Raw genomic sequence first — 20,653 nt, forward strand, 5'->3', positions numbered from 1 at the left:
GACTGATTTGAGTCCTTCTTCTCAGTGAAATGTTAGACAAGATGCTAGATCATAGACATACCCAAGAAAAGACCATCTTCCCAAGAGCAGGGTCAGACAACCCAAATGAAAGAAAACACTGCTGATCTGGCCTCTGTGAGGAAGAAGCTTGGCCAGGGTTAGAGCGCTCTTGTGGGGTATGTAGGCCATTGTCATTGTGTATGTGTGTATTCATTCATTCATTCATTCAATAGTAGTTATTAAGTGCTTACTGTGTGCTTCCTAAGAGCTTGGGAAGTACAAGTTGGCAACGTATAGAGACAGTCCCTACCCAACAACGGGCTCACAGTCTAGAAGGGGGAGACAGACAACAAAACAAAACATGTGACCAGATGTCAAGTCGTCTGAGTAAATAGAAGTAAAGCTAGATGCACATCATTAACAAAATAAAATAAATAGAATAGTAAATATGTACAAGTAAAATAAATACAGTAATAAATCTGTAAAAAACATATATGCAGGTGTTGTGGGGAGGGGAAGGAGGTAGGGCGGGGGGATGGGGATGGGGAGAGGAAGGAGGGGGCTCAGTCTGGGAAGGCCTCCTGGAGGGGGTGAGCTCTCAGTAGGGGTTTAAAGGGAGGAAGAGAGCTAGCTTGGCAGATGTGTGGAGGGAGGGCATTCCAGGCCAGGGGGAGAATGTGGGCCGGGGGTCGATGTCAGGACAAGCAAGAAGGAGGCACAGTGAGGAGGTTAGCGGCAAGGGGGAGCAGAGGGTGCAGGCTGGGCAGTAGAAGGAAAGAAGGGAGGTGAGATAGGAGGGGGCGGGGTGATGGAAAGCCTTGAAGCCGAGAGTGAGGAGTTTTTACCTGATGCATAGGTTGATTGGTAGCCACTGGAGATTTTTTAGGAGGGGAGTAACATGTCCAGAGCGTTTCTGCACAGAGATGATCCGGACAACAGCGTGAAGTATAGACTGAAGTGGGGAGAGACAGGAGGATGGGAGATCAGAGAGGAGGCTGATGCAGTAATCCAGTCGGGATAGGATGAGAGATTGAACCAGCAGGGTAGCAGTTTGGATGGAGAGGAAAGAGCAGATCTTGGCGATGTTGCGGAGGTGAGACCGGCAGGTTTTGGTGACGGATTGGATGTGAGGGGTGAATTAGAGAGCAGAGTCGAGGATGACACCAAGGTTGCGGGCTTGTGAGTATGTGTGTGTACATGCATGTATGGGTGTGAGTGAACCCCTCTCTTCCCCTAGACACTCTGTTTAGCATTAGTTTCACCGGCATGACTCTCTCCTGTTTTACTTCCTACTGTTCTGACACCTCTTTCTCAGACCCTTTTCTTAGCTCTTCTTCATCCTCTCACTTCTTAGCCAATCACTGGTATTTATTGACTGTTTATTGTGTACTAAGCACTGGGAAAAGTGAGACAGTAGATGTAATCCCTGCCCACAGGGAGTTTACAGTTTACAGGGGAAGAAAGACATTGAAATAGATTACAGAGGCAAAAACTGAACTTTCCTTTGCCCCCCAGCGCAACGCCCTCCTACCTTCCCCATCACAGACACCACCACCTCCATCCTTTCTGTCCCCAAAGCTTGCAACCTTCATGTCACTGTTGATTAAGTAGGAGTCATAGTATTTATTAAGTGTTGACTTGTGCTAAGCATTGGAAAAAATATACAGGTAGGAATTAGCCACAGACCCTGCCCTGGAGGGGTTTCAAAATCTGTCACTTCCCTGTCTTTCACTTTTTATATTCAGCCTGTCTCTAAATCCTGCCATTTTCCTCCACAATATTAGGTGGAGCAATCCCTTTCTCTTCACCTTTATGACCCCTTCCCTGGTCCAAATCTTCATCACCTCCCAGGTGGACTGCTGTATCAGCCTTCTTACCCAGTTTCCTTGCCTCCAGCTTTTCCCTTCATCAGTCTAGTCTAGATTCTGCTGCTCAGATCATCTTCCTGAAATAGTGTTCAGAACAAAGCAGCACTCTGCTCTTCTAAGACCTCTGGCTCAGTGGAAAGAGCATATGCTTGGGAGTCAGAGCTTGAAGATTCTAATACCAGCTCTGTCACTTATCAGCTGTGTGACTTTGGGCAAGTCACTTCATTTCTCTATGCCTCAGTTACCTCATCTGTTAAATGGGGATTAAGACTTTGAGCCCCATGTGGGACAACCTGATTACCTTTTATCTATCCAAGCACCTAGAACAGTGCTTGGCACAAAGTAAGCACTTTACAAATACCGTCATTGCTATTAGTATTACCTCTGGTGGCTATCTACATTTCTTGAAATAAACAGAAATTCCTGATCATTTCATTTAAAACTCCCTCCCGTTTCTTTCTCACTTCTCCCCCTTCTTCTTCTGCTCCATCCCAGCAGTGATTCTTTCCTCCGCCCAAGCTCACCTGATAGTCATACTTATCTTTGAAGTCACCTTTCTTCAATCTGCTGTTCATGTCATTCCTCCACATGGAACCCTCTTGCCCCTCAAATGGGCAAACACAGTCTGCCCTGCCTTTAAATAATAATAATAATGATGATGATGGTATTTGTTAAGTGCTTACTATGTGCAAAGCACTGTTCTAAGCACTGGGGAGGTTACAAGGTGATCAGGTTGTCCCACGGGGGACTCACAGTTTTAATCCCCATTTTACAGATGAGGTAACTGAGGCACAGATAAGTTAAGTGACTTGCCCAAAGTCACACAGCTGACAGTTGGCCAAGTCTGGATTTGAACCCATGACCTCTGACTCCAAAGCCCGTGCTCTTTCCACTGAGCCATGCTGTAATTAGCTTAGAAAGACTTCTGAGATAGAGCTTTGGAGGGAGGGCACTACTCTGAAATTAGAAACCATTAGGCCTAACAGATAGTTCAGGGTCTGCATGGTCAACACATTTCTGGATGCTTCCTCCAGAAGATATCCCCTGAATAATCTTCCATCCCCCCAGATCATACCAATCCATCAACTATGTTTAACACTGATGTGTAGATCTATGTATTCCATTTATCTATGTTTTTTCGGGTACTTGTTAAATGCTTACTATGTGCCAGACACTCTACTAAGCTCTGGAGTAGAAACAAGATAATTACGTAGGACACGGTCCATGAGTTGTATGAAAGGAGAGAAGGTTAAACTCCCCTTAAGAAGGATGGAAGAGGTCCTAGTGGCCTTTATAACACATATATGGTTAAGGCATTGCCACCCTTTTCAAGGCATCTAACCAAGTTTTTTTACCCCTCTAGACTCTGAGCGCATCGTTGGCAAGTAATGTGTCTGTTTGTTGTTTTATTGTACTCTCCCAAGGGCTTCGTATGGTGCTTTGCACGCAGGAAGCACCCAGTAAATACGACTGAATGAATGAATGAATGAATGTCCTTCATGGGACTCACAGTTTTAATCTCAAGATCACACACAGAGCCGGCATTAGAATCCATGCTCTATCCACTAGGCAAGGCTGCTTTATTTATTCATTTTTCTGCTGACTTTTATTTTACCATTGACATCGATATTTTACTCCAATTTCTTTTCCCTGGACACAGTTTCCATCTCCTTTTTTTACTCCATTAGCTCCTTCGAAGGCAAGGACCATGTCTCCTATCTTTATTGTTTGCTCACAAGCACCTCTCTTCCACAGAGAAGCAGTGTGGCACAGTGGAAAGAGCCCGGGCTTGGGAGTCAGAGGTCATGGGTTCTAATCCCGGCTCTGCCACTTGTCAGCTGTGTGACTTCGGGCAAGTCACTTCACTTCTCTGTGCCTCAGTTACCTCATCGGTAAAATGGGGATTAAGATTGTGAGCCCCATGTGAGGCAACCTGATCACCTTATATCCCCCCAGCACTTAGAACAGTGCTTTGCACATAGTAAGCACTTAACAAATACCATTAAAAAAAAGCACCTTGTACAATAAGCTGCACATATTAGGGGATCAGTAGATACTGATGATAATGATCAGCTGAGAGTAAACATTCAATAAATAACATTGATGATGATGATGATAATAATAATAATAATAATCATGGTATTTGTTAAGCACTTACTATGTGTCAAGCACTGTTCTGAACATTTTTGTTGAAAACTAATCCGGGAAGAAGAGTAAAGTATGGACTGAAATTGGGAGACAGGAAGCAGGGAGGCCAGTATGGAGGCTGATACAGTAATCAAGGAGGGATAGGATAAGTGATAGGATTAATATGGTAGCAATGGGATTGTGAGTTGACACTGCTGTGAATTTGTTGAGGAATTGGCAATGCTCTGCTAAGAGTGGATTCCTCCCTCTCTAAGAATCTGGCTGAAACAGCGTGACCTGTAGGACTCAGGAGAATTAAAATGAAGGGGTTGGGGAATGTCAGTTAGCAATTGCAAAATAAATACATTTAATAAGTTGATGCCTTTTGGTTGGGAGTGTGTTATGTGGGGCTAAATGGGGGAGCAGGTGATATCTGAGTTTGAGGGAGAAAAGACTGAATCTGTTCTGTATGATCGCAGGCTCAGGGAGAAGCCAGCTGCAAGGCAGTCATAATCCTTCCAGGGATGTGGACTGTGAGAGAGGGCCAAAGAGAGCTTTGAAAAGAATAGGCGGGGCCAGAAGGACATAGGGGAGGGAGAGAACGAGGTTGAAGTTGAAGCATAGGGGCACCTTTACTATGAAGATGCCCTTAGCCTGGTGCCAAGGAAAAGTTCTCCCCCAGATAGCACTGCTTTGCATCTCCAAATTCCCAATCGGAGCTAGGCTGACAGAGGCAGTCTAAGATGGGCCCCTGGGACAGAAAGGTCATAACATGAATTCCCCCCTCAAGACTGGAAGCTCCTTGTGGGCAGGGAGCATGTCTACCAGCTGTGTTGTACTGTGCTCTCCCGAGTGCTAAGTGTAGTGCTCTGCACACAGCAAGCACTTAATAAATGCCATTGATTGATTGATGAATCTGGACCTGACAAACAGAACCAGATGCACTGTGGATAGAGCACAGGCCTGGGAAGTAGAAGGTCATGGGCTCTAATCCAGGCTCTGCTACATGTGTGTTGTGTGCCCTTGGGCTTGTCACTTCATTTATCTGGGCCTTATTTACCTCATCTGTAAAATGGAGGTTGTTACTGTGAACCCTATGTGGGAAAGGGACTGTGTCCAACATGATTCACGTATATCTATGCCAGGGTTTAGAACAGTGTTTGGCACACAGTAAGAATTTAACAAGTACCATAATTATTATTATTATAGGAAACAGGAGAGACTTTGGGAGCCTCTGCACCTGACATGTTGGCTCCAAACCAGAGCAGCCACCACCCAGCCTCGTTTACCCTACTGGGCATCCCAGGCCTAGAGGCGGCCCACATCTGGATTGCTTTTGCCATCTGTCTCATGTACATCACAGCCCTAGCAGGCAACGGCATCATGCTCCTGGTAATTGGGAGGGAGCCTGGACTCCACTCCCCCATGTTCTTCTTCCTCTGCTTCCTGGCAACCACCGACATCTTGCTGTCTTCGGCAACCATCCCCAAGATGCTCGCCATCATGTGGTTCCAGGCTAGAGAGATCAGCTTCGACTCCTGCATCGCCCAGATGGTTTTTATACACTTGCTTACAGCGGTGGAATCCGGGATCCTGGTGGCTATGGCGTTCGACCGCTATATAGCCATCTGCCACCCACTTAGATACAGAGTGATCTTGACCGACGGGCTCGTGGTCAAGCTGGGACTGACAGTCCTCGTGAGGTCTCTGCTGATCATCCTTCCTTTCATCTTGCTCATCAAGCGACTACACTTCTGCAAAACCACCATTCTCCCTCACTCCTACTGTGAGCACATGGGCATCGCCAAGCTGGCATGCTCAGATATCAGAGTAAATGTTGTGTATGGACTAACTGGAGCCCTGCTGATCCTTGCCGTGGACTTAGTCTTGATTGGGCTGTCCTATTCCCTGATTCTCCGGGCAGTCTTGAGACTTCCCACCAAAGACACCCAGGTCAAAGCCTTCAGCACCTGTGGCTCCCATGTCAGTGTCATGATGGTGTTCTACACTCCAGCCCTGTTCTCCTTCCTGACCCACCGCTTTGGCCACCACATCCCCCGCTTTGTCCACATCCTGCTGGCAAATTTCTATGTTGTCCTGCCGCCCATGCTCAACCCAATCATCTATGGCGTGAAGACCAAGCAGATTCGCGAGAGCATCCTGAGAACTTTCAGGAAGAAGAGAGGCAACTCACTTCAGTGCCACTAGGTTCACTGACTGGCTTCCATTTGGGGGAGGTGAATGTAGGAGAGTATGTGGATGAGCGAAGGGAGATGTGTGTGTGTATGTAGGAACGTAGAAAGAACTTCAGAGGAAGTGAGGGAAGACCTGCCACTGGAGGACTTATATGATACAGCTGAGACCCGTCTAGAGGTTGCAGCAATATGTGGAAACTCATCTCCTGTGGTAAAAATTACAAGCTCCCTCCCCCTGCCCATGTTACCCCTCCAATTCCAGCTGCTCCTTCTCTTCCCTTCTCCGTTCCCTCCTCCTGTGTTTCCCCCTCTGAACTATGACTTTGTGGTAACTTTTCAGCACTTACCAGGATGGTTATGTTCCACATCCCCAATGGATACCTGGTGATGTTTCTAGCAGTGTGGACGTATGTGTTTTATTTTGGAAAGTCAGTCCAATCATGGGGACAATACACAGGTTCACAGGGATCCCCTTCTAGCAGCCCCCACTCTAGGGATGGCCACAGACCCACAAGCACTAAGTAGAGGCTCCCTAATTATTGGAGGAGGGGGTGATAGTAAAAAAAAAAGTTTTCCTTCCATCTGTGTCTTACGTTTGGTTCTTCCAGCTGCCGATGAATGGTTGGGAAGGGGTTCTTGGTCCCCTCCTGTTCTCTATCTACATTCACATCCTTGGTGAACTCAATGAGGGGACCACGGCCTCCCCCAAGTGCTTAGCACAGGGCTCCACATGTGGTAGGCGCTCAAAAAATACATCCGGCCGACGTGCTCCCTGAAGTTATCCCCCGCTTCCAGCCCCACAGCGCACTTATGAGCTATGGCTCAGTGGCAAGAGCCCGGGCTTGGGAGTTAGAGGTCATGGGTTCAAATACCCTCTCCTCCACTTGTCCGCTTTGTGACCTTGGGCAAGTCACTTCACTTCTCTGGGCCTCAGTTACCTCATCTGTAAAATGGGGATGAAGACTATGAGCCCCACGGTGGACAACCCAATGACCTTCTATCTCCCCAGTGCTTAGAACAGTGCTTGGCACGTTGTAAGCACTCACCAAAAACCATTATTATTATTATTATTATTATTATTATTATTATTATTTCTCCCTGTGCCTCAGTTCCCTCATCTGTAAAATGGGGATGAAGCCTGTGAGCCCCACGGGGGACAATCTGATGACCTTGTATTCCCCCAGTGCTTAGAACAGTGTTTTGCACATAGTAAGCACTTCACAAATACCATCATCATCATTCGCTCCCACGGCTTCAACTATCATCTCTATGCCAATGACACCCAAATCTACATCTCTGCCCCTGCTCTCTCTCCCTCCCTCTGGGCTCGTAACTCCTTCTGTCTTCAGGACATCTCCACCTGGATGTCCACCCACCATGTAAACCTCAGTATGTCTAAGGCTGAACTCCTTATCTTCCCTCCCAAACCCTGTCCTCTCCCTGACTTTCCCATCACTGTAGACGGCACTACTATCCTTCCTGTCTCACAGGCCTGCAACCTTGGTGTCATCTTCGACTCTGCTTTCTCATTCACCCCACACATCCAATCTTTCACCAAAACCTGCCGGTCTCATCTCCACAACATCACCAAGATCCACCTTTTCCTCTTCTCCCAAACTGCTACCTTGCTGATTCAATCTCTCATCCTATCCCTACTGGATTACTGCATCAGCCTCTTCTCTGATCTCCCATTCTCTTGTCTCTCCCTGCTTCAGTCTATCCTTCACTGCTTCCGGGATTGTCTTTGTACAGAACCCTCTAAGCATGTCATGCCTTTCCTCAAAAATCTCCAGTGGTTGCCTGTCAACCTACAAATCTAGCAAAAACTCCTCACTCTCGGCTTCAAGGCTTTCCATCACCTCACCCCCTCCTACCTCACCTCCCTTCTCTCCTTCTACAGCCCAGCCCTCACATTCCGCTCTTCTGTCACTAACCTCCTCACTGTGCCTCATTCTTGCCTGTCCCGCTGTAGACCCCTGGCCCACATCCTTCCCTTGTCCTGGAATTCCCTCCCTCCTCACATCCGCCAAGCTAGCTCTCTTCCTCCCTTCAAAGCCTTACTGAGAGATCACCTCCTCCAGGAGGACTTCCCAGACTGAGCCCTCTTTTTCCCCCCTGCCCTACATCCTTCCCCTCCCCAGAACACTTGTATATATTTGTACAGATTTATTACTCTGTTTATTTTACTTGTACATATTTACTATTCTATTTATTTTCTTAATGATGCGCATATAGCTTTGACACCTGTCCGCATGTTTTGTTTTGTTGTCTGTCTCCCCCTTCTAGACTGTGAGCCCGGTGTTGAGTAGGGACCATCTCTATATGTTGACAACTTGTACTTCCCAAGCACTTAGTACAGTGTTCTGCACACAGTAAGCGCTCAATAAATACGATTAAATGAATGAATGAATAAAGGAGGAATGAAGTAATATATACTAAAAGGCTGAGGGTTGTTATATTAGCATAAGTGACTTCTGTCTTGACATGATCTGGGGGCTGGAAATTAATTAGGGAAAGCTTACTGGAGAAATTGGAATTTCAGGCTTCAAAGATGGGGTAGATCTCTGATCTCGTAGATTTGAAGGAGGATGGAAGTCTAGGCAGGGGAGAGGGTGTGAGAAAGGGGTCAGGGTCAGGAGAGTCGAGAGCAAGAGATATCAGAAAAAGTTGAGCTTGGAAGGAATTTAGAGTGAAGACTGGGGAGTACTGGGCGGGCAACTTGAAAGAACATGGGACCTTTTCTTAGGAGATTTGAGTTCTAATCTAGCTCTGCCACTGGCCTGCTCCTTGAACTCAGACAAACCATTTACCCTTCCTGGGCCTCAATACTTTCATATGGAAAAGGGATATGATACCTGCTTGCTCTTCCTCCATCTTAGACTGTGACCCCAGGGTGTCCCGGCTGCTGATCTGATTATCTTGAAGCAAAGAGTTCTAGTGGAAAAAGCCTGAACCTGAGAGTCAAAGGACCTAGGTTCTAATTTCTGTTCTGCCACTTACCTGCCAAGTGACCTTGGGTAAGTCACTTAACTTCACTTGACCTCAGTTTCCTCATCTGCAAAATGGGGATTCAATACCTGTTCTCCCTCCTACTTAGCCTGTGAGCCCCTTGTGGGGCCTGATTATCTTGTGCCTTCCCCAGCGCTTAGTACACTGCTTGGCACATAGTAAGCACTTAACGAATAGCCACAATTATGATTATTATTATCTTGAAACAATCCCAGGTCCAACCAGTTTTTGACACATAGTAAGTATTTAATCTAAGAACAACTACATGGTAAGACCTGAGGCACTGATTGGGAGAGGTTCTCATCCAGGATCACAGAGTGCATCAGGCTAAGGTACAGGATGAGAACTTGATCCCCCCGAATTTCCCCCTCCCCATCTGTCCAGCTGTTTTGCCTCTCAGCTTCCAAGGGGTGTCCTCCCTACCCTCTCAGCCCCTAGCCTTCCTCAAGACCCTGTTGATCCCCTCCTTGATCTCCTTGGTCCGCACGCACCCCATAGACAATGGGGTTCAGGGCAGCGGGGATGATGTGGTGCAGGACATTGAGGAGGACGGGGATGTTGGCATGGACTCTCTTCTTGACCACATTAGTGAGAACCAGGACCAGCAGGATGGTACTGAAGAAGAGGATGAGGATGAGATGGGACCCGCAGGTGCTCAGGGCCTTGGCTGCTGCCCCCTCAGCCTTCAGACGCAGCACGGCACGCAGGATGAAGGCATAGGAGAGGATGATGAGGACCAGGTCCGAGCCCAGCAGGGTCCAGCCCACAGAAAACTGGTATAGTTGGTTGAGGGTAATATTTCCACAGGACAGCTTCGACACAGAAAGGTTGGCACAAATACAGTTACTAATGGTGGTGTTCCCGCAGTAGTGTAGCCGGGCAGAGAGGATGGGGATAGGTACCAGGAGCAGGAAGTTGCGAGCCACGATGAAGATGGCTGCCTTAGCCACAAAGCGGTCAGTGACGATGGATGGGTACCGCAGCGGGTGACAGATGGCCAGGTAGCGGTCATAGGCCATGACCAAGAAGGTAGAGGACTCCATGCACAAGAAACTGTTCATGATGAACATCTGCAAGAAGCAGCTTGCAAAGCTGATGGACCACCAGCCCAACCAGAAGATGGCCAAGACCTTGGGGATGACAGTGAGACAGAGACTGAGGTCCAGGAGGGAGAGGAGGCTGAGGAGGTATTACATGGGCTGGTGCAGAGACTTCTCCAGCCGGATGGTCATCAGGAGCAAAGTGTTTGCCCCCAGGGCCACGATGAAGAGAAGGGCCAGGATCACGGAGAGCACGAGCTGATGGCTCCGGGCCCCAGGGAGGCACATGAGGTAGAATTCGGAGGGCTGAGTGAAGGAGTTGTTGCTGAGAGATGACATGGCGGAACAGCTGAACGGAGCAGGCTTCTTCCTGAGAACCTGAGTGAACAGAGACAGATGTAAGTTCCTTATCTGCCAAAGCCACAAATAACCCAGTGGTTCAGTGATTTGCCCACTTCTGCTCCAGATGCAAGCTAATCAGACATAGTCCCTATCCAGTATGGGGTTCGGAGTCTTAATCCCCATTTTAGAGGATGAGAAAACTGAGGCACAGAAAAGCGAAGTGACTTGCCCAAGGTCCCACAGCAGACAAGTGGTGGAGCTGGAATTAGAACCCAGGTCCTTCTGACTCCCAGGCCTGTGCTCTATCTACTAGGTCACTCTCATTTGCTTCTCATTTGAACATAAACTCCTTGAGTCCTACGCCTGACAGGCTCACCTTTGGGCATCTTATCCAGTCCCCTGCCTCCAAACAGAACAGTCCCTTCTCCAAGTCAGTCAGCTCTCCTCTGCTGAAGGGGCTCCAGGAGAGGAGTCCCCTCTTCCTTGCCCCTGCATACTCATCCTCATTGCACTTAGGAAAAACAAAATCTTGAGCCTGAAGGAATCAAAAGAGTTGGGATTTCCCTCTGACTCACTGGGTGAACTTGGGCAATTCCCTTTCCCTCTCTGTACACCAGTTTAGCAACTTGCAAACCAGAAACAAATAATCTCTGCCCCTCCCTCTCCCTTCTTTTATCACTTCTTCCTCAGCACCCCCTCATCTCTCCATTCCAGGTCAAGTGAGATCCAGGGTGGCTATCTGTTTATTGTCATATTGTACTCTCCTAAGAGCTTAGTACAGTGCTCTGCACAAGGTAAGCGCTCAATAAATTTGATTGAGTTGGCACTTTAGGTCCCTAGAAGGGGAGAGAGAAATCCTGGAGATTGTTGCCATTATTCAGGGGAATTGGAATCAGCAGAGGGGCTGGACCATGGATTTATTGTACTTTTCCAAGTGCTTAGTATACTGCTCTTCACCCAGTAAGCACCCAGTATAAACTCTTAGAGCCCTTGGAGCTCCTACTACCAACACAACCGACAACAAGCCCAGGCTCATTGTTGCCTCTAGAATTCCAGGTTACATTCTTGTTCTGTCTGAGCAGGGCTAGGGCCTGGCTGCCCAGAGGCAGGGGCATGATACCGAAGCCCAGTAGAGAGCTTTCCAGCTGAAGGAGTCCCAGAACTGTGCTTTCCAGCTCATGCTGAGTGGTCTGGTTGTCTCTTCCAGTCTCTAAACCATCTTGGCCAGTTTCTGCCCCAGTTCAGCCACATAGCCATTTCTCCCACCTAAACCCCAGTCATCCCCTTTGCTCTCTCTGTCTCACCTGGCCAGGAGAACCTAAGCAGTGGCTCCACACTCACATACTGCAAGCTGACCTCCTGATAGCTGACTTGCTGCTGACTGACCTGCTGAAAAGTGAGCTGCAGCGGGCTGATCTGCTGCAGGCTGATCTGCTACCAGGCTGACCTGCTGCAAGCTGATCCGCTGTCAGGATAACCCTGCTGCAGGCTGATCTGCTGCAAACTGACTTACTGGAAACTGTTCTGCTACCAGCTGAACTGTTGTAGGCTGACCTGTTGCAAACTTACCTGCTCTCCTCCAGGACCTACCTCTGGAATGGAGACTGCTCCCTGTGTCCATGCTTGTGGCTGGGCCACTGCCAGGTTATTTATGCTTCTCAGACCCTGTTGGGACCCTCTGGTGGCTGAGTGAGCTGTGCAGCTCTGTGCCTGGGGACCAAAGCACCATTCCCCTTCTTCAGAGACTGCCCCATGTGCTCTATCCTACAAAAGACAAAACTGAGCACAATCCAGATCCGACCTGGGGGTTGATTAGGAGAAGAGGGAATTGATGTCAGACTCTCAGCTATAAGGTGCACACCTCATGGCTTCAGAAATGACTCTGTCTGACAAGGATGGACTGGGAATGGGAGCACTAGAATGTTATCCTTGGAGTTCTTCATGCTGCTGCTGCTGATAATAATGTTATTAATAATAATAATAATAATAATAGTGTTTGTTAAGCACTTACTGTGTGCCAAGCTCTGTACAGAGTACTAGGGTAGATAGAAGATAATCAGTTTGGACACAGTTCTGAGTGTATGTGAGGCTCAGAGCCAAACTTTTTGACTGTGATATCCCAAGGAGGAGAAACACCTGATAACACCTGTTCTACGTGCTGAGGTAAATACAAGTTAATCGGTGGGACTGAAAAATGAATATTTAAAATTTGTCTCTGAAAGGAGAGAAGAGTAAGGGGCAATCACAACTCTCTTCACAAAATTTTACAGGGATTCTGGGAATCAGTCCCAGGAAGCTAGAGCAGTTGTGAGCCAACCAGGAGATCCGGATCTCCTCTGGGTTTGGCCTGAATCCTTAGTTCTAAGGCTACCTTGGCTCTGCCCTTGCCAAACTCATGATAGCCTGGCCCTGGCTCTACCAAGAACAGCGTGTCTTAGAGTATAGAGCACAGGCCTGGGAATCAGAAGGCCTGGGAGTCACAAGGACCTGGGTTCTAATCCCACCTCTGCCACTTTGAGCAGGTCCAGCAAAATCATTTGCAAACTATACTCAACATATGAGCAATGAAGTTCTGGAACAAAGTCAGTCTCCTCATTTGGAAGATATTCTCATATTAATACTAATAATGGTATTTGTTAAGTACTTACTATGTGCCCAGCACTGTTCTAAGTGCTGGAATAGATAAAAGGTTATCAGGTTGTCCCAGATGGGGCTCACAGTCTTCATGCCCATTTTACAGATGAGGTACCTGAGGCCCGGAGAAGTTACATTACTTCCCCAACGTCACACAGCCGACAACTGGCAGAGCTGGGATTAGAACCCAAAACCTCTGACTCCCAAGCCCATACTCTTTCCACTAAGCCATGCTGCTTATACTGGGTAGGCTGTTTGAAGAGAATGAATGAGAGCAAACAGCTCCTGGATAGAGAGCAAGATTTGGAAACCAAAAGCAAGGAGGGCAGCAGAAACATGTAAAGAACAAGATAAGACAAAGTCTCAGACAATACTGCATCCCAGAGGACAACTGGCAGTGGCTGAGGAGACATCAGCCCAGTAGACTGCTATGAAGAAAGAAGCTACTCTCCATGATCAAAGATTCTTTGACAGGACTATGTTTAAATCCTACCTGTGTATTCTCTTCCAGCACTTAGTACAGTAGTTTGCCCACAGTAAGAGTTTAATAAATACTAATCAATCAATCAATTAATCAATCAATCATATTTAATGAGCACTTACTGTGTGCAGAACACTGTACTAAGTGCTTGGGAAGTACAAGTTGGCAACATATAGAGACGGTCCCTACCCAACAGTGGGCTCACAGTCTAGAACGGGGAGGCAGAAAACAAAACAAAACATATTAACAAAATTAAATAAATAGAATAGGTATGTACAAGTAAAATAAATAAATAAATAGAGTAATAAATATGTACAAACATATATACATATATACAGGTGCTGTGGGGAAGGGAAGGAGGTAAGATGGGGGGATGGAGAGGGGGACGAGGGGGAGAGGAAGGAAGGGGCTCAGTCTGGGAAGGCCTCCTGGAGGAGGTGGGAGGTGAGCTCTCAGTAGGGCCTTGAAGGGAGGAAGAGAGCTAGCTTGGCGGATGGGCAGAGGGAGGGCATTCCAAGCGCGGGGGATGATGTGGGCTGGGGGTTGATGGCGGGACAGGCGAGAATGAGGTACGGTGAGGAGATTAGCGGCGGAGGAGTGGAGGGTGTGGACTGGGCTGTAGAAGGAGAGAAGGGAGGTGAGGTAGGAGGGGGCGAGGTGATGGACAGCCTTGAAGGCAAAGGTGAGGAGTTTCTGCCTGATGTGCAGATTGATTGGTAGCCACTGGAGATTTTTGAGGAGGGGAGTAACATGCCCAGAGCATTTCTGGACAAAGACAATCCAGGCAGCAGCATGAAGTATGGATTGAAGTGGGGAGAGACACGAGGATGGGAGATCAGAGAGAAGGCTGATGCAGTAGTCCAGACAGGATAGGATGAGAGCTTGAGCGAGCAGGGTAATGGTATGGATGGAGAGGAAAGGGCAGATCTTGGCAATGTTGTGGAGCTGAGACTGGCAGGTTTTGCTGACGGCTTGGATGTGAGGGGTGAATGAGAGAGCGGAGTCGAGGATGACACCAAGTTTGTGGGCTTGTGAGACGGGAAGGATGGTAGTGCCGTCAACAGTGATGGGAAAGTCAGGGAGAGGGCAAGGTTTGGGAGGGAAGACAAGGAGTTCAGTCTTGGACATGTTGAGTTCTAGGTGGCGGGCAGATATCCAGATGGAGATGTCCTGAAGGCAGGAGGAGATGTGAGCCTGGAGAGAGGGGGAGAGAGCAGGGGCAGAGATGTAGATCTGGGTGTGATCAGTGTAGAGATGATAGTTGAAGCCGTGGGAGCAAATGAGGTCACCAAGGGAGTGCGTGTAGATCGAGAACAGAAGGGGACCAAGAACTGAACCTTGGGGAACCCCCACAGTAAGGGGATGGGAGGGGGAGGAGGAGCCTGCAAAAGAGACTGAGAATGAATGACCAGAGAGATGAGGAGAACCAGGAGAGGACAGAGTCTGTGAAACCAAGGTCAGATAGCATGTTGAGGAGAAGGGGGTGGTCCACAGTGTCAAAGGCAGCTGAGAGGTCGAGGAGGATTAGGATAGAGTATGAGCTGTTGGATTTGGCAAGCAGGAGGTCATTGGTGACCTTTGAGAGGGCAGTTTCCGTGGAATGTAGGGAATGGAAGCCAGACTGGAGGGGGTCGAGGAGAGAGTTGGTGTTGAGGAATTCAAGGCAGCGTGTGTAGACTACTCATTCAAGGAGTTTGGAAAGGAATGGTAGGAGGGAGATGGGGCGATAACTAGAAGGTGAGGTGTGGGTCAGGAGAGGGTTTTTTTTTTTAGGATGGGAGAGACGTGGGTATGTTTGAAGGCAGAGGGGAAGGAACCAGTGGAGAGGGAGTGGTTGAAGATGGAAGTTAAGGAGGGGAGAAGGGACGGAGTGCGAGATTTCATGAGATGAGAGGGAATGGGGTCAGAAGCACAGGTGGCCGGAATAGCACTTGAGAGGAGGCAGGAGAGCTCCTCTGAGGATACTACTGGGATGGATGGGAGAGTAGCAGAGAGTGTTGAGAGCCGGCGGGGGGCGGGGGGGTGGTTGGAGAAGTGGGGGGAGTGACTTTGGGGTGGTCAGACCTGATGGATTTAATTTTATTAATGAAGTAGGAGGCCAGATCGTTGGGGGTGAGGGAAGGAGGAGGAGGAGGAACCGGGGGCCTGAGAAGGGAGTTGAATGTACGGAAGAGCTGACGGGGATGATGGGCATGATGGGCATGGGTGTCAATAAGGGAGGAGAAATACTTTTGTCTGGCAGAGGAGAGGGATGAGTTAAGGCAGGAAAGGATAAACTTGAAGTGAACGAGGTTGGCATGGTGTTTTGGCTTTCGCCAGCAGCGTTCGGCAGCTCGAGCCTAAGAGCAAAGGAGGCCTACTGTGGCAGTGATCCAGGGCTGTGAGTTAGTGGTACGAGAGCGGCGAAGGGAAAGGGGAGTGAGTGAGTCTAGCTGAGTAGAACTACTGCTACAGATTATGGGTGAAGGGATACACATATTTAATCCCCATTTTACAGGTGAAGAAACTGAGGCACAGGGAAGTTAAGTGACTTGCCCAAGTCCACACAGTGGACAAGAGTTAGAGTAGGGATTAGAATGCAGGTCCTCTGACTCTCAAGACTGGGTTCTTTCTGCTAAGCCTCCCTCCTCCACCCCCATACGCTAACACATTTGTTCTCAATCACTGAGGTTCTAAAACAATTCAGACCAGGCCCAGAGAAAATTAGGCAGAAGACCTAAAAACAATGGACATCACACTCTGTTTCTAATTCTTTGTATGTTGTCTTTCTGGTGTGGTGAACCCCAGCAGCACAGGGGAAATCGCTCCTGGAATCCATAGCAGTTGGAAGCTCTGCTTTAGTTACCTCTCAAGGCAAGTGGCCCCACCTCTTTTTTCCTAGTCAGCTGTGCCCTTTCCCTTGGGTTTCTTGACACTCCTCAAACAATCAAACAATCAATCAGTGGTATTTATTGAGCACTTACTACGTGAAGAGCCCGGTACTAGGCACTATGACAAAAGACATGTGAGAAATAGACACAGTTCCTATACCTCAGGGGACTCACAATCTGAAAATAAAAAGGGGGAGAGGGAACAAGAGACTAAGACAGCATGAATATGAAATAAAAGATCAGTAGGGTAGGGTACGGAGGATTAAAGAGCAGAATTTTAGGGTCCTGTGGTTCAGAGCCACCAACATAGGTGTGTAGTGTGTAGGTGACCACTACAACAGCAGCTGTCACTGCCATCTTTCTGCGGTTGTATGGAGGCAGTGTCAGGTAGTAGCTACTTTTCTGTATCCCACTGGGGTGGTGGAAGGCAGGTCAGGGTGAAGATTCCTGCTTGATGTGGCACAGATCCAGTGCAGGCAGCATGGTGGTGGGTAGAGGAGGACCCTGAGGGTCCTGAGAGCTGTCATGTGCAGATGGCTGGTACCTGGGGAGTGTCAGGCAGCTAACTGGTGGATAGGTCTGAGGTATGGCCAGTGGTGCCTTAAATCCACGTGGGTAGCCTGTGGTGCACAGAGTATGCTGGGATCAGACCTCCTAGAGTGGCAATGGAGAGGTGGCTGGCACTTTGGTCAAATATATTTTACCTTTCCACCTAAGCTTGCACTTTCCCCTAGAGCCCCAAATTCTTATGGCTGATACCTTTGAACCAGATTCCCACCCCTCTTCAAACTGTGTCTAGCTCAGAACCAGTTCTGCTTCCTGCAGGACCAGTATGTAAGACAGACCCTCTGGAGAAGCGTTCTTTAGGCCATGGCACTAAATTCCTAAAATCCCCTGCACCTGATGTGGATGGGGAGGGGTGTTCCAGAGGAGCTATGACCATATAGAAGCAGAAGCAGGACATAAAAAAGAAAAAAGCACAGGCCTGTGAGTCAGAAGGACATGCGTTCTAATCCCAGCTCCACCACTTGGTTGCTGTGTGGGAAAGTCACTTCACTTCTCTGTGCCTCAGTTACCACATCTATAAAATGAGGATTGAGACAATGAGCCCCATATGGGACAGGGACTGTGTCAAACCCTCCTCCCCCCTTCAAAGCCTTCCTGAAGGTGTACCTCATCCAAGAGGTCTTCCTAGACTAAATCCCCTTTTCCTCAGCTCCCCCAACCTTCTGCAACACCTCGACTTACTCCTTTTGCTCTCCTCCCCCCGCCAGCCCCACAGCAGTGTGTTTATATCTATATATCTATATATATCTATATATATATATATATAATTCTATTAATTTATATCGATGCCTGTTTACTTGTTTAGATGACTGTTCCCTGCTCCTCCCCACAACCCATCAGACTGTAAAACTGTTGTGGGCAGGGATTGTCTCCATTGCCATATTGTACTTTCCAAGTGCTTAGTACAGTGCTCTGCAAACAGTAAGCACTCAATAAATACTATTGAATGAAAGAATGAATGAAACCCAATTTTCTTGTACCCACTTTAGCGTTTAGTAGAGTGCCTGACCCATGGTAAGCACTTCAAAAACCGTTATCATTATTATTGTTATTATTAAAGCCTCTGCAAAGGGCCAGCCTCAGCTCTGATTCCAGGGAGCAGACCTAGAAGCTGCTGAGAGCTGTAGAAGGGAGGGGATCCAGGGGAGTGATGGGTCTCAGGGCCTGAGAGCATAATAATGATAATAATTGTGGTATTTGTAAAGAGGTTACTGTGTGCAAGACACAGTACTAAGCCCTGGGATGGTTACAAGCAAATCAGGCTGGGACTGTATCCCTGTCCCACATGGGGCTTCCAATCTCAATCTCCATTTTATAGATGAAACAGCTGAGGCAGATAAATGGCAGAGCTGGGATTAGAACCCATGACCTTCTGACTCCCAGACTCTTGCTTTACCCATTGTGCTTCCTAGTGGGGAGTTGATGTCTGTCCCTATAATTCAAAGATTGGTTTGTGTAATCAAGTTAGATTGTCCAGTTCTTGTAAACTAGCTCCCTGCTCAGGCTACAGAGAGGGGCAATCAGGTTGTTTTGGAAGGAACACAGGAGAATGGGTCCTACTGGAAGAAGGGAGAATCACATTCTGTAGAAGCCTGGAGTAGTAACAGCACTCATTAAGAATGGATTGTGTGCAAAGCACTGTATTAAGCACTGGGAAAGAATCCACATGTCCCTGTCCCTTGGGCTCACAATCGAAGAGTAAACATGGGGAGAAGGGTCTGGAGGCAGATAGGTCAGAAACGATGAAACACTGAACACAGAGAAATACACAAAATAAAAACATAATCAGTAGGCTGCTGTGACGAGAGGAGCAGAATTTCAGGCTCACCGGGGACCAGAGTTCAGGACACACCCTTGGCCACAGGGACTACTGCAGCAGCCCCAGGTTTTCCTGAGATTCTGTGGCCTTATGATGGTGTTCTTCTCTTCTCTGCTGTTGGGAGGCTGGATGAGATTGAGTCACTTCGGTGGAATGGAGGAGATGCTGTGTCGTTTCCCGGGGAGGCAGTGTGGCTGTCTCTCTGGTGGTTGGGGGTGTCAAAGATACACTGCAGCTGCTTTTCTCTCACTCCTGGGTAGTGGTAGTTTACAAGACCTGGATGATCTGACTTGATTACAAAACCATTCCTTGAATTACAGGGACAGACATCACCTCCCCCCTAGTAAGCATAGTGGTGGTAAGAGGGGTGCTCAGACTCTAAGAGAATCAGGATGGTCTGGACCTGATTCTGATATCCTGACCTCCCACAAAGCCTGTTTGGGTTATTGTATTTGTTCTGAGGAAGCTGTTCCCTGGCCCCAGGGCCCCCCAGTCCTAGCTATTCTACCCTCAGCCCCTCACTTTCCTCAAGACCCTGTGGATCCCCTCCTTGATCTCCTTAGTTCTCACCCCATAGACAATGGGGTTCAGGGCAGCGGGGATGACACTGTGCAGGACATTGAAGAGGATGGGGATGTTGGCATGGACTCTCTTCTCGACCACGTTGGTGAGGACCAAAACCAGTAGGATGGTGCTGAAGAAGAGGATGAGGATGAGATGGGATCCACAGGTGCTCAGGGCCTTGGCTGCTGCCCCCTCAGCCTTCAGATGGAACACGGCACGCAGGATGAAGGTGTAGGAGAGGGTGATGAGGATTAGGTCCGAGCCCAGCAGGGTCCAGCCTCCGATGAGCTGGTACCACCGGGAGAGGGTGCTATCACTACATGACACCCTGGTCACGTGCAAGTTGGCACAAAGGCAGTGCTCAATGACATTTGTTCGACAGTAGTGTAGCCTGGAGGAGAGGATGGGGAGTGGGAAGATGATAAGAGTGTTGCGAGCCACAATGAAGACGGCCGCCTTAGCCACAAATCGGTCAGTGATGGTGGACGGGTACTGCAGCGGGTGGCAGATGGCCACGTAGCGGTCATAGGCCATGACCATGAAGGTGCAGGACTCCATGGCCAGGAAGTTGTTTATGATGAACATCTGCAAAAAGCAACCTTCAAAGCTGATGGACCGCCAGCCCAACCAGAAGATGACCAAGACCTTGGGAATGACGGTGAGACACAGCACGAAGTCCAAGAGGGAGAGGATGCTGAGGAGGTAGTACACCGGCTGGTGCAGAGACTCTTCCAGCCAGATGGTCACCAGGAGCAAAGCATTGGCCCCCAGGGCCACAAAAAAGAGCAGGGCCAGGACCATGGAGAGCCCAAGCTGATGGCTCCCGGATTCAACAAAACAATTCAGGAGGAAGTAGGAGATTGTGCTGGAGGAGCTGTTTGTAGGAGGCATGTAGTATTTGAGCTGTAAAGGCTACTTCCTTGCCGATCGAGATGGGTACTGATGGAAGTTAGAGGCCTGTCCCCTAATAAAAGCAATCATGATGATGATATTTATAAAGTGCTTACTATTTGTCAAGAACTGCTCTAAGAGCTGGGGTAGATACAAGTTAATCAGGTTGGACAAAGTCCCTGTCCCACAGGAGGCTCACAGACTTAATTCCCATTTTACAGATAAGGTAACTGAGGCCCAGAGAAG

General features: G+C 48.4%; 2 protein-coding genes, 1 non-coding gene and 1 pseudogene across 3 annotated transcripts; 2 read left to right on the forward strand and 2 right to left on the reverse strand.

The window, feature by feature from the left end:
* The first annotated feature begins 3,094 nt into the window (after positions 1-3,094).
* LOC119924664 lies at positions 3,095-3,221 on the forward strand. Its single transcript, XR_005449364.1, has one exon. It is a non-coding gene; the product is annotated as a U6atac minor spliceosomal RNA (small nuclear RNA).
* Positions 3,222-5,240: 2,019 nt separating this feature from the next.
* Positions 5,241-6,203, forward strand: LOC119942484 (olfactory receptor 52E2-like). Its single transcript, XM_038763317.1, has one exon. The coding sequence runs from the start codon at positions 5,241-5,243 to the stop codon at positions 6,201-6,203; it is 963 nt and encodes a 320-aa protein (XP_038619245.1).
* Positions 6,204-9,626: 3,423 nt separating this feature from the next.
* LOC119942498 lies at positions 9,627-10,578 on the reverse strand (annotated as a pseudogene).
* Positions 10,579-11,534: 956 nt separating this feature from the next.
* On the reverse strand, positions 11,535-20,407 carry LOC119942507 (olfactory receptor 56A4-like). The gene is made up of 6 exons (XM_038763335.1): positions 19,475-20,407; positions 19,097-19,241; positions 17,111-17,186; positions 16,873-16,978; positions 11,968-12,046; positions 11,535-11,812 (listed from the first exon to the last, which is right to left on the reverse strand). The coding sequence occupies exons 1-6, from the start codon at positions 20,405-20,407 to the stop codon at positions 11,535-11,537; spliced, it is 1,617 nt and encodes a 538-aa protein (XP_038619263.1).
* Between the last annotated feature and the right edge of the window lie 246 nt (positions 20,408-20,653).

This window comes from Tachyglossus aculeatus, chromosome 2, assembly GCF_015852505.1.
Source record: "Tachyglossus aculeatus isolate mTacAcu1 chromosome 2, mTacAcu1.pri, whole genome shotgun sequence".
Lineage (NCBI taxonomy): Eukaryota > Metazoa > Chordata > Mammalia > Monotremata > Tachyglossidae > Tachyglossus > Tachyglossus aculeatus.

Excerpts from the sequence above, each read along its gene's own strand:
- LOC119942484 (XM_038763317.1), top strand. The coding sequence starts at position 5,241 with ATGTTGGCTCCAAACCAGAGCAGCCACCACCCAGCCTCGTTTACCCTA.
- LOC119942507 (XM_038763335.1), bottom strand. The coding sequence starts at position 20,407 with ATGCCTCCTACAAACAGCTCCTCCAGCACAATCTCCTACTTCCTCCTG. Across the intron at positions 17,187-19,096 it reads ATCTCCTCCATTCCACCGAA|GCTACCCACGTGGATTTAAG; the intron begins GTGACTCAATCT and ends TGTGCACCACAG. Across the intron at positions 12,047-16,872 it reads CCTACACACTACACACCTAT|CGGATCAGCTTGCAGCAGGT; the intron begins GTTGGTGGCTCT and ends TTATCCTGACAG.